Below are 14053 nucleotides of genomic sequence, written 5' to 3'. Positions count from 1 at the left end.
AAAGCTAAAGCTACAGCATTGGGCTATTTATTCTTATAAACTATTGTGAATGAGCCTGGTGCGTAGGCTTTTGTAGGTATTATTGAAGGTGTTTATCAGAGGCCTCTGTCTTTGTGCCTGGGTGGGGGTACAGAGAACAATCACGGACACTGTCCAGAGGCTTGAAGGGGGTATAGTTGGTGTTGGAGAGACATGGTGGGGGGGGGGGGATCTGCAGGCTTTCCAGGATTCTCTCCTGAATAGGGACAGCAAGCTTCTTGAAGCTTTTGGCAGAAAGATGTACTCCAAACTTCGTTCTCACTTTAGGTGCAACTATATTGATGCCATTCTGGAAGCAGGAAACCTAAAGTTGGGAGATTTCTTTTTTCTCTGTGGAGCAGCATCAGGCCTGCAAATCTTGCCCAACCAAGGCCATGCTTATCGCTCAACACATACTTGTGGCTTTGGTCCAGCCTTTCGAGATAATAGATGTGAGGGGTTCAGAAATGTGAGGCAAGCAACTTCAAGAGTTCACCTTTAGCCATGTTAAACAAAATGGTTGGGTAAACTCCTCACTAGCCCTACCCTGACGAGGATTTCCCTGATTAAAGTAAACTGAAGGAAACCCTCAAACAAAAGGATATCTGACCCTCACACTTGTACATCAAATAAAACAAGGAGATATATGGCAGTTCAATTCAACAATATAACATATGATTTGATTCACAATATATTCAATGTCTCTTCTCCTAACCTGGGTGAATTTACCTTCACCAGATTTGAACAAGGGTTTTCTCCAGAGTTCAAAGAAAACCAGTAAATATCCTCCTGTAATTAGAACAGTCTTGCATTGGTTTTCTTCCCATACGCAACAACAAATGTCTTAGTCAAGATAATGTCACAACAGTTGGATTCAAGAAGAAATAAACAATTCCAACTCCTCCTGGAGTAAGAACAAGGTTCTCCTTTGTAGTAACAAATGTCTTTGTCAGGATGGTTTACTTCAAACTTCACTTCAGGAAGAATATAATATAACTTCAAGTTTTCACAAAGCACATATCAATGTGTTGTTGGAACCACAGCTCAGCATCAACTACAATGGTTCTTGCCCTATGGTTTTACGTGCCCACCAATCTACTTCAGCAACAAGAATAGAAAAATGCTTCACTGGTTACTACAAACATAGCGTAACAACAACTTCATTATACTTCTTCAGCATCAAACTTTAAACCTATTGTGGGGGGAAACAAGAAATCAAATTAGTGCTCTTTCAAGACTTCTTGCCAGCTATGTTTCTCTCCCTCTGGATAGTCTACTCCAGAAGGGCAGCCTGTTTGCAATCTTTCTGTCCCCTCTGTACCAACAATCAAATTCTGAACACATGATTGTCTTTCATTTTACTTTGGCAATGTAGAGTGATCACTGGAAGATTTTATTTTGTTGCACATAAGCATTAAGCTCTGTAGTCATAAAGCCTCTCAATATTCGCCTCTTGCCTTGAGTACTGTTTCTGGTTTTGCTTTTTAAAAAAAATAAACTCTTGGCTTTGCTTTTGGAACAATTTCAGCTTTCCTATGGGGTTTTTGGATTTTCCACATTCTCATGACAGTCACTTTTAAAAGGCATAACTTGTTTTGTGTAGTTTGGTATTCAAAATCACTTCCATTGTTGCTCTTGCTCGCGAGTGAGGTGTCCTGCTATGAACACGGGGCAGCGTTCTGCCCTCCCCTAGCCACAGGAGGATGGTCCCAGGCCGAGGTTTTAGTGGGAATCATTACTGTTCCATCATATGGGGTTATGCCTCTTGGTGCAGATATGCAAAGTCGCATGGTGCTGGTAGGCAAAGTTTGTATGCAGTACCCTTTGGGTGCACTACAACAACCTTGACTACAGGTATAGGAAACCCAACCTTTGGTATAAGCTTGTACTACAGTTTTGGTAGCGTGTTGAGCAGCCAGGCTGATCTCAAGAGGGGTCAGTGTGAGCTGTAGGGGAGTTAAAGAGATTCACAGTGACAAGTATTCAAATAAACTTTCTTACAAGGTTTCTTGAATAAACTATTATTAATTGATCAGTCCATTACAGTAAGCAATATCACAGTAACACTCATACACTTCAAAAACACAGTTTCTAAATCAGTAAAGACCCTTTTGGAATAGCCCACAGACACAGCCTACACCCTCTTACTGCTTGCATTTAGAATACTGTTAGAGGTTGGTAAAAGGTAAAGGTTATTAGAACAACAAGGGACAACAAATATTTTTAAGCCGGCAAATACTTTTGGATCCTCTAAACAGTCATTCAGTATAATAGACTAGGCCAAAGTCAATGGGGCAAAAGTCTTGTATAGGATGAATAACTTCTAGTAGGTAAGTACAAACGTCTTTGCACAATGTTTTAGAAGTCTTTGAAGAAAAGAAGAATCAAATGTAAGGCCACAAGCTGATTAGACTCGTGAGTAGTAGAAGATGCAAGCAACTTTATAATGAGAGGTAAGTTCTCTCAGACTTTACAATACTTTTGTATTGAAGAAAAAGTGCAGCAGATGACTTCTGTTCCTGTGCAGCTCTGCAGATCTGTTTCTGAGCCTCAGTTGCGGGGACAAGAGGCAGGACTTTTGGGGACTCCGGCATTGCAATGGGACGGTCTCCGCTCACAACCGGCAATCTTTCAAACAAGTGGCACTTGGCAACACCTCGGTTTCTGGCTGTTGAGATGGTCTTTCCTTGCTTCTGGGGACCCACACTCTGCTGAGGGGGGGCTCAGGCTGGGTAAGTCCTGCTTCCTGGGAGTGGGGTGTCCCACACCTAACTACAATAGCAAAAATGTCTACACCTCATGCTCCCTGTTATTCAAATAATTAGTGATATTTTGGCTTTCCGTGGTGCACCCCACTTATTTCTAGCACTGCTCTACGGACTTTTTTCTTATTCCCCTATTTAATTTTATTTCTATTTAACACATGGTCTGTAACAGGGAGCACGAGGTGTAGACATTTTTGCTATTGTAGTTAGGTGTGGGACAGGGCACTGCCGCATACTTATGCAGTATTGCTCTTGCCTTGCAGCATTTTGTCATCTTTCTCCTAATGAAGACGTTGTCCAAAGTACAATCTACTTAGAAACCGGTTGAGCCCATTTTCCAGCAATGTGATCTATAGTAAATTCTTCCCAGATCCAACCTTGCAATAGATTGTTTTTAATTATTTCTATTGCTGCTTGTGTAAAAACTTTAAACATTAAAATAATTAGATGAGATGTGAGGAAAGTTTACCTCACCTCCTAATGTTACTAAAAAACATGACAGAATTAAGTAATTGATGTATGGTTGAATGTCACCGAGTGTTGTGTATGGTGTGAATGCTGCACTATGAATGGTGGTTGTGGTGGACTAATTTTAGCCAGTTTTTATGTATACCCATGCTGTCGTGTTATGTGATATAATATAAATTAATGTCATTAATTGACTTTTTTGTATCATGGTGAATAAAATTTGATACTTTTGTGCTAAATAACATTTGCTCTCTGGATATTTCTTCAGATTTGTGATGTATAGTAATACTCTGGTCCAGAGTACAGAGTTTTCCTGCTTCTTTTTGTAATCGTCTAATACAGAACAGACACGATTTGTAGAGTTGTAATGTTGATAACTTATATTTCTGTTGGTAATCCGCAGGAATGGTTATTTTAGTCAACTGGCCTGGACTCCAGGGCTGAAGTCCCAGTGTGCTTCAGTTCTTAGATTATCTGAGCAAGACTGATGCATTTCTAATTTATTAATGGTTGTTGGGAACTGGACTCAAAACCCATGATTTGTTGATTCTCAGATATTTAGTTCTCGTGTCTCTACAATTCTTGACTACAAGATTCAGTACTTCACAAACCAAACACTTTCCCATATAGCGCTAGCAGTTCTGACTGGTTCTGAGAATCTTCACATCTCCACTTTTTCTCCATGCTGTGCTGATGTCCTGGCTCTACCCTTTTCAGCTTGGATAGTGTTTGTGGCATCCTCATTGTGTACTTGGACACTCTCGCCATCCATTGACCATCTCATTTGTTGTCTCTATCCAGTGGTTTCTATCCATTAACTGCTATTCATCTGTACCGCTAATATGTCTTTCTCTAACCCTCTTTATTGTCACTTGCACACACTTCTCTGAAAAAGAAAGCCTGTGTGGGTCTGCATCTTTTTACTTTCTGGCATTCTGCCTCAAAGGATCTTTCAGCAGTACCCTGTCCTCAGGATATGAGCCCCTTGTGTGAATCTTGTCCTTACAGCTGCATACTGGCTGAGTATCTGCCATCTGGTGTCCGGTTGAGCTTCCCCTTGCTTTCACAACTCCCAAGTTCTCTCCAGCATTCCAGTGTATGCAGGGCTCCTCATCACTTCAATTTGTATTCCTCTTAGCCAATGCTCCAATGGGATGGGAATCAAGGCAAGATGTCTCGATGTTTATGCCTTCTCAGTCTCAATTCTTCAAGACTGTTTGTTTCTGAGGTGCGTCAACCACACAGTTCATTTCAAGGAATGTACTTGATTCCAACAGACTTTGCAATAGATTGATCCTTTGTGGGACAGAACAGGGCAAAGCTTTCCCTTCGGAACTGGGGGTTCAGGCCCTGAGGTTGATGGTCACAAAAATGTTAGACAGCTACAGTTCTTGCCCTGATTTGTCAAAGGAAGCCTAGCCTTATGTCTGTCTTGGTGGTGCAACATGATAGATTGTGCTTGTGGCACACTCCACTTCACGGCCAACCTGAACCAAGAGACAGAATCTCATTCAGAAGTGATCTCTAATCTTAAATAAGTCAGAGTGGGCATTCTATGTTGAGACACTATAGACTCACTTGATGTTAAAGACCCATGGGGTGCCGAAGACTAAAGGTCTCCTAGCAGTGTTTTAGAACTGGGAGTTATTTCTCGCACGCAAGGCCTTCCTCCGTATGATCAAAGGCTTAAGGGGTGTTTCGACTGACAACACAATTTCCTTGTTCACTAGCTCATCAAGCAAGAAATAACAAGACCGGTACAACCCTGCACAGTAGCTCAGGAACTATGGTACTTGGCCATTCAAAACTAGATACTACCATGAGCAAGTAGATTCACGCAGCAGAGTCACCCAGGCATCAATCCAATGGTAGCACCTCACTCAAATGCTCAGATTTTCAGCCACTGGGATTACCGATTGTTGAATGTTTTTGCATTGCAGCACACCAAAATGCTTTCTGGAAGGCAGCGGAAGCAGACTCTGGCAGATGCCATTATTCTTCCCAGGAATGGGTGTATGGACTACATGCCTTTACTCTTCGAACTCTTCGCAGAATTTCGCACAAAATGAAATGCATTATTTAGACCCTCAAAATACAGATAGCCCATATGTGGCCCAACAGGTATTGATTTTTCCGAGCTACTGGAACTGCCTCAGGACCCGCCTAGTAGCACCTTGTATTAAGTTCCAGCATACATTACGGAGTTGGTAACCTCGGGCATCAAGTTGCACTGGTTCAGAGCCTATTGATCAGCTGAAACGTTACATTGTTTTTCTTGGTATGATATATGGTCATTAAGGGGAATTTTAAGGTGATTAGGCGATTTCAAGCACAAACCCAAGCCCCATGTCCTTGTTAAGACCTGAACACTGAGTGGTCTGCCCTTTTGACATAACGTTTTAAAACAATGGCTTTCCGACACATCAGGCATGTTACGCTGTGGACCCCTTTTTCTGGTACCCATAACTGCCTGCAGAATGAGTTATAGGCCTTGTGTTTAGTTCTCAAACCATCCCCCTTTTCTAATTATCCAAAAAGATGAATGCATAACATATTTTTATTTTTAAAAAGGTTTTAACCATAGGTGGTCTGGTCTGAGCCCCCCACCACACTAGGTGTAATTTCCTAACCGATTTGTAGGCAGAGAGTGTTCTACACATTCTAATGAGGACTTTCTTGTAACTTTAGTTGGAATAGACCAGACATTAGGGCCTCTGACTATCTGTAATTCATGGGCCCGTTTCCTTCGCATTAAGGCCACAAAATCAACCATCACACAATTGAATTTGGAGTGGAGTTTGGAATTCTATCCTGTCAGGAAGGGGACTAATTTGGTTAAGGCAAAGTGGCAACTGCCAGGTTCGCTTATAGAACATTTATTTTATAATTCACTGAGGGAACAAAACTTTACAATTGTCCAAAAACAATAGGTAAAAGGCCAAGCTGGTGCATGGGTATCCAGTAAGCAGCTAGAACTGACTAAACCCGGTACACTGATTAACCAACTTCAAAATATTCAAGGTGCCCAGAAGCTAAAATCTGCAAGATAAGGCCGCAGCAGGAGAGCATCAACGTAACCCCTCTACCCTGTCCCCCACATAGGGCAAAACACAAGATCGCACAGAGGGATTAGACTCTCATGTGGTCATGCTTCACAAACTACTCTTTCATTTTGAATGGATTGTGTCCTCCAACATATTGCACATCTTTGACATGTAATGTCCACAGCTGTGCTGCTTGGGCCATTTTTCGGCATAGGGCGTCCTGCGTCGATGGCGTCGGGTTGATCTCCCTTGAAGGCCTCTGTCGAGGGTGACGTCACCGGATGTTATAAATAGGGTGCACAGCACCAGTGGCCTCAGTTCCGTGTTAATCCGCAAACGTGTTTTCTTTCGAGAACTCTGTGCACCTTGTGCATTCTTCGATAATGTCTTCTTCGTCTACCCCTCCAACTCCGCAGTCTGTCCCTAAGACTTGCCGGGACTGTAAGTCTAAAATGTCGATTACGGACCCGCACTGAATTTGTTTGTGGTGTCTGGGTGAGAGTCATGACACTCACTGTTTGGAATGCCAGTCGCTGACTGCTAAGGCCTTGCGGGAGCGCAAGGGGAAGTTACAGGTAGGTCGGGGTACTAAACTCAGTAAATTTCAAAGCTGCGAAAGGTATGTTCACCGATGATTCGAGCGTTGACTCCTCGTCGGAAGGAGTCCCGGGGATCTCGATCCCAGAGTGGGTTCTGCCACTCGTCCTTGTCTAGGCACTCCCGGAAGCGGCGTCACCGGTCGCCTTCCCTGTCAACGTTGGATGATGGCGCTGCGAGGAAAGTGGCTTGTCTCACTAAATTCTCGACTCCTGAGGAATGGGAGGCCTTTCGGGAGCAGATGCGAGCAATCTTTCAATCGCAGGGCACAGTTCCGTCCGCGCCTTCAGAAGAAGCCAGCAGGGAACGGTTTTGGTCCGATGCTCACGCGCCTTCGGGCCCGGTTCCTCGGCGCAATACTCATGGGGAACCGTCGAGGTCCCATTCGGACAAGGTTCATGTTCATCGCCAGAGACGTGCTAGGTCCAGTTCTCGGTCTTCGTCCCCAGCGAAACTGCAGAAATCTGGTAAGGGCTTGAGGTCGGTGTCGACTGAGTGGACGCCGTGTCCATCGGATACAGAGGACGGTGCTTTGCCTTTGCTCCATCCCTCTGCGCCCTCTACGCTTTAGGGGCCATTTGGACAAAATTTGCCAATGGAGGTCCCTGGTACTGTGGATCCTCCAAGGAAGGCTAAATCCAAGTCTGTGAAGCCTGCTAAGGATTCCAGACTCACCTCTGTCCCTTGGCAGGAGTTATTTCTTCCTCTGGATGATATCCGAAGATGAGGAGAGGTCAGAGTTGGAGTTTGACCCTGTTGACCCTTTTGAGCCAGATGTGGCTCCTGTCTTTTGTCCAGGGACAGTCAGTTGGAAGAGTTACATCAATCTCTAGATGATGCCAGTGGCTTGAACACATCTCCTGAGGTGGAGTTTGGCAGGCCTGAGCCTGGGGCTCATGCTGTGACCTCTTACAGGAGACTGATGGCTAGGGTTACGGAGTATCTTGGTTGGTCTAGTCCTCCGGATGCATTTGTTCAGGATGACTTGTTTGATATTTTGGATCAAGGTCCGTCCACTGACCCTGTGTTGCCTTTTCATTTGACTTTGTAAAAAAGGGTGGCAGCTGCTTGGCAGACCCCGGAGTCTCTTCCGGCGTTTAACAAGTCGTTAACTAAAAACTACTGCCCTTCCAGTAGCAACCCGAGCTACCTATCCACTCAACCCACTCCCGAGAGTTTGGTGGTTCAGGCGGCTATGGCCATCTCGAGTTAGGTGGCGTGTACCCTACCATCCCTCCTGATAGGGATGACAAGCGCTTCGATGGTTGGGCACTCAAGGTGTTTTCTGCTGGGAGTATGGCGTTTAAGTCAGCCAACTCCACTTGTGCCTTGGCAAGATTTTCACACACACTTTGGAATTGCGTCTCTCTAGTGGCTGAGCATATTCCCGAGGGGGAAGAAGGGGATGGGTTCCTTGCTCTGGTGCAGGATGGCAAGGATGCTATGTGTGAATCCCTTCAGTCTGGATTTGACATGGCTAACAGTGTAAGCCAGCCCATGGCTGCGAGCACCGTGATACGCATGTTTGCGTGGTTGCGGAAGTCTAGTTTTGCTCTGATGTGCAGGCCCGTCTTCTGAACATGCCCTTTGATGGCTCATTTGTTAGGCAGCAAGGCTGACGAGAGCCTTGAGGTTGCAGACCTCCAAAGCTGCTGCTAAATCTTTTGCAGCAGTGCGTCAACCTCTGCCTTTTCGTCCTAGGATAACAATGGAGGGGAGGTTCCTTTCGTTACTACTCGACTTTCGGTAGGACGCGAGGAGCCGCCAATCAAAGGGGTTAACAAAATAGTACCTGTGGTTGTCGGGGGAAATAGAGGTGTTAAAGCTGCTCAAGCAGCAGCCTCTTTGCCTTCAGGCGCTGCAATAGCCACTCCACAGTTATGAGGCCATGTTGCATGGTTCACCGGTTGGGGGCAGACTGTCTCAGCATCTCAAAGAATGGCGAGCTATTACTTCGGATTTGTGGGTTCTGGAGACAATAGCCCACGGCTACTGCCTTCCCTCCCTAAAGCGGCCTCATGACAATCCACCGGGGAGTCTCTTTGAAGCTACTGGAGCTGCTCGTTGTGCAGGAAATCTAGACTCTGCTGGAGAAAGGCGCTATAGAACTAGTACCTGTAGCGGAGTGGAACAAGGGATGGTATTCACCATATTTTTTTATTCCAAAGAAAGACTGGGGACTGAGACCCATCTTGGACTTGGCGTTGGTTGGACAAGCTTCTCTGGACCTACAGGATGCTTACTTTCATGTGCCGATACATCCAAAGCACAGAAGATACCTAAGGTTTGCTGCTGGCAGCTCGCACTTTGTTTTGGCTCCTGCCATTCGGATTGACCTCCGTTCGAGGGTCTTCCCCAAGCTAATGGTGGTGGCAGCGTATCTAGGGCGTGGGGGGAGTCACGTCTACCCCTACCTGGACGACTGGCTGATTCAAGCATGTTCTCCCGAGCAAGCTCTGGATCATCCCAGGCTCACCTGCCACTCCCTCCACAAGCTGTGGTGATGGATGCTTCCCTCACAGTATGGGGAGCTCATGCCGACGATCCGAGGTGGTAAGGGGGTTTGGGGGCATTGCAGGAAGGTGCAGGGTTGCGGTTGGGGGTGGGAGGGCCCGGGCCAGGGTTCTCAATCCAGAGCTCAAGAATCTCAACCTTCACGCTTGGTTTCTGAAAGGTTGAGAGATAAGGATTGGGACCTCCTGGGTGACATGATGGAGGTGTTGCTTTCGGCTAAGCGGCCGGCAACCAAGTCCCTGCCGTATGTCTTGCGACTGGTGCAGAGGACACGATGCCTAACCTTTTCAGTGTTCAATTCCCATGGTTCTGTCTTTCTTGCTTTCTTTGGCCCACAGGGGTCTCCAAGTAGGTACCATTAAAGGTTACCTGGCAGCGCTCTCCATCTTCAAGCGCTCGTCTGAAGAATGTTCTTAATTTAAGATTCCTTTGATTTCCTAATTTCTTAAAGGGCTGACTGAATTTGGTCTTGAAATTCCTGATGGGTGCTCCGTTTGAACCTTTGCACTCTTGTCCTTTGAGAATGTTGTCTTTCAAGACGGTTTTCTTGGTTGCGGTTACAGTGAGTGAATTGTAGGCACTGTCATCTAAGCCACCCTTCACTGTGTTCCACAAGGCTAGGGTTGTACTGAGGGTACGTCCATCCTTTCTACGTAAGGTAGTGTCTGAGTTTCATTTAAGCCAGAAAGTTGTACTTTCTATCCTCCTCCTCATCCTGGTAAGGAAGAGGAGTGACTCCATAGGTTGGACCCTAGGAGAGCTCTGAGCTTTTAGATTTCTAGGATGTCCAGGGTCAGAGTGGACGATCAACTCTTTGTGGGGTACGCTGTACACCGATTGGGCCAGGCTGTTACCAAACAGACCTTGTCCAGGTGGATTATCCTCACCATTACTGAATGTTAGATTGGCCGGCAAGGACCCTCCTGAGGGGTTGCGAGCTCACTCCACTACGGGCGTGGCTACTTGCACAGCCCTGCAGAAGGGAGTTCCTTTTAGTCCTATTTGTGACGCAGCTACATGGGCTTCTGTCCACACCTGTCAGACATTACTCCCTGGATACGCGCCATTGTCAAGATATGGCCTTTGCTAACGTGGTTCTTTATTCTGCCATCTGATTGGGTTTTCTAAATTCTTCACCCTCCATTTTCTGGTACTGCTTTGGGAGTCTGTCAAAGATGTGGAATACGTTGGAGACAATAAATTCGAAGAATAATTTACTTAACTGCTAACCTTCTTTCGACTGGGTGTTCCTCCAACGTATTCCACATCGCCCTTCCGGCCTCCCCCTCTGGAGAATTTCCTATGCTATTGCAGCTTTCGTTTTCTCAAGGCTATGTGCAGTCAAGCAGGCATTGTGTACGAGCAGGTTACATGTTATGGAGGAAAAAACATAAACTGAGGCTACAGGCGCCATGCGTCCTATTTATAAAATCCAGTGACGTCACAGTCAACAGAGGCCTTCGAGGGACATCGACCCAACGCCATCAACGCAGGATGCCCGCTGCTGAAAAATTTCCAAAGTAGCACAGCTGTGGACATTACATGTCAAAGATGTGGGATATGTTGGAGGAACATCCAGTCCAAAGAACGTTACCAGTTGGTAAGTAACTTGTTCATCTAGATTGACCATATTCACACTCCCCATACTGGTCCTTATCACTTGGACAAACATCCCAACTTCAAATTTCACCAAAATGAATGTGCTCCACCAGTTTTCCGCTGGTCTTTTATATTGCTGGTTGCTTCTGGTGAGCACTCAACCAATCTTCCCCTACTCCCACCCTTTCACCCATTATCCCTAAATCAAGCTTATCCACACTTGCCAAAACTCCCCATGCACTTTGGACAGTGCCACATCATGTCGCTCAGTGAGGATATGTCACTACTACATCTTCAACAGCTTTCTGTACCAGAAATGCCAACTTGGGATAGAAGGATCTAACATTGCAACTTTGCATGATTACTTTGAAAGCAGAATTCCCTTGATTAACGTTTTGGTAAGTGTGCATTTTTGACAGCCTGCCAAATGAAATTTCTTTGGTTAAGGTTGCATCATCTTGTGCCTAAAAATGTATAGATCTGTCAGTAATGGGTGCTTTGAAATCTAGCTCAACTACGAAGGTACAATAGGATGTAGGTGTAAGAACAAGCTACTCACTAATGACCTCTGTACTCCTTGTCCATAGTCGATTTCCTCTGCCAATCTTTTAAGAGACCAATTGTTACCAGGCAAATGAAAGGACTTGCCCTTGTGGCAGGGAGCATGTGCGAGGGAAGAGCCTGTGCACGGCGGGACGTGAATGTTCACTAGCACTCTTTATTTTTAAATCTATAGCACTACTTTGCATCACACACCGGTCCTGTGCTGCCAGAGAAGGATATCCAAAAGTATGGAGGAAAGGGGACTATGGAGTAGGAGTACAACAGTCACTACAGTGAGTAACTTGTTCTTTGTGCTTAAAGCTACTCTTTCCATCACTGAGGGAATGCTCATCAAGGGTTTCTTTCAAATGATTGTTCTTGAATAGATATTTTTCCTAGTGATTTACCTGAAAATCAAAGTACTTTTGCAGGTCGACATGCAACAGGTTTTTAAACTGCCCCATTGCCCCAAGCAAACCCCACCCACCATCCAAAACTGAACAGACTAAACTTTTCTGATCGATTAAGATTAATATCAATGCTGAAATCTGTCACTTCAAGCAGTAGGTCCTTGGAAAACATGAAGTCCCAATTTTAAAGTAACCTTGCATAGTTTATATAGGATACATCTATCTGCCAGTCTCTGGTTGCTCAGGTGTAGTGCATATAAAGGCTTGTCCCTTCGCTGCCCAATGAGTTAACTGCTCCTGAGTGGACGCCCATTGTAAGGATGTTAACATGGCAGAAGATGTGAAACGCCACAATCATCGCCACAGAATCTTGGTCTGCTTCTGAAAAGGAGGGTGTGTATAAATAGTGCTACGTGGCTGTCCGTTAAGGCGTTCACTGAAGTAGTAGAGTTTCAAGAATTACTGTGAGCATGAAGAATGGGGGCTTTGCCGGCCGATTAAGGGTAGATCCATGTGCTATCCTAGGTTTTTAATGGGTGGGTGATGCATATTGAGCATTTTCCCCAATAGCTAAGGTACTCACCTCTGGCTTCTAAACTTGCTCTGTCATTTGAAGAACATCAATCCGTCACTGCTATCACCTAGAAGGGGCAACCCATCGGGAGATTTTAAGTATAATTCATTGTTTTTTAAACTTTGTGGCATGGTAACCTACTTGGATTTAGCTTCTCTCTGAAGTTGGAGAGGGTCAATGCATTCAACGTTTTAGTATTGAAATGGAAAACCTAACGGGTGGATAATACAAAGTACAACTCCTATAGAATGCAATTTCAAAAAGGTAGTTTGTTGTAGGAAATGGTAATGTTAGTTGAGAAGTAGATGGGGTATCTGTTATGGAAGTATGTAAGGAGTACCTTTACTAGATTTATAGTGTGCTTTCTATTCTATACAAATCTAATCCTGCCATTCATGACATGGTGTGAGCTTAGCTCATTGTCCAGCCAACAGGTTTGATTGACAGTTGGTAAAAAAATGCAGAAAATTGCGGGAAACTATTTATGCAGTTGTGCACATTTAGTGTCTCAAAATTGCTGACTGCATGATGTTTCCTTATTTTTGAAGCATCTAAAATGAATACATACTTTTCACACTTGCATGAATTTTGTCAAGTGCCTGAACAACACAGATGACATGTGATCATACATTGTCTTTGGCTTGACGTATTGGATGACATAAATGGTACCAGTAACCTACTTGAGCATTGTCACTTAAGTTCCCCTTTACTTTGCGAGTTTGCCCTTTATTTCACAATTTAGCGTGAAAAACCAAGGCACTTTGTTTTAGCTTTAGTGCATGTTTGCTAATGTTTGTTACTGCTTTCTAAGATCTGAGATTTAGCTTCAACCTTCTGTAGTTGAGCTGAAGCAGTCAGTTTTTATTAATCTGTTTGTGTGTATACCATTACACAGTTGTCATCTCACTTACTATATGAAAGTTGAGTTCATAGATGTGAATTAGTCTAATTATGGATCAGTTTAAAACTTACGACTTGTTTTGTATACAGAGGCGGAAACTGGTCTTTCAGCTAATCCTCCACCACATCCAGTATGGAGAAATTGTGGAAAGCATGTTTTTGTCCAGACGCTTTACAGAATTAATTTTGTTTTTTTACGTTTAATATGGTTCCTTGGCGTTCCCCTTTACATCACCTGAGTGAAGGGTATGTGCGCTTCAGATGCCTTTTTGGCAGAGTGAAACAGCATTTTCAAATTATGCATCTTTGTTTCCTCTACATTTGTGACCAACGTTATGTCATTGGGATGTGTACCTTGCATCACTGTCATCTCCATGGTGTTGAGGTGCTCTGGAGGACCTGAAAGACGGGATGGAACTGGTTAATTAGGAGGAGAGGGAAAAAATAAGATTGCTGTGCCTTATCTTGATGGTGCCGATCAGGATTACCATGTGCTCTGCATGCATACCCGCTTTCTAGGTGTGATGTGGTAGGAGCATTGAGGGCTTTGTGTCCAGAGAGGAAACCTTGTGCTTGCAGTGTGGGCGTGCATTGGCCAGGGTTTGGGTGTTGGATTTGGTT

General features: G+C 44.6%; 1 protein-coding gene across 5 annotated transcripts in view; it reads left to right on the top strand.

The window, feature by feature from the left end:
• The window catches only part of TLK1 (tousled like kinase 1), a 1414233-nt gene that overhangs the window by 192846 nt on the left and 1207334 nt on the right, over positions 1–14053 (top strand). Inside the window, exon 2 of one of the 5 annotated variants that reach the window (XM_069616195.1) lies at positions 11742–11841. The exons of the other annotated variants lie outside the window; for them this stretch is intronic. Coding sequence (XP_069472296.1) covers positions 11797–11841 — 45 coding nt within the window. The 5' untranslated portion in view covers positions 11742–11796. The remainder of the gene's footprint in view (positions 1–11741; positions 11842–14053) is intronic. 5 annotated transcript variants of the gene reach the window in all.

Source organism: Ambystoma mexicanum, chromosome 9 (genome assembly GCF_040938575.1).
Source record: "Ambystoma mexicanum isolate Mex_15411 chromosome 9, UKY_AmexF1_1, whole genome shotgun sequence".
Classification (NCBI taxonomy): Eukaryota; Metazoa; Chordata; class Amphibia; order Caudata; family Ambystomatidae; genus Ambystoma; species Ambystoma mexicanum.
Note: the sequence above shows the minus strand (reverse complement) of the source record. Positions and strands in the feature narration are given on the sequence as shown.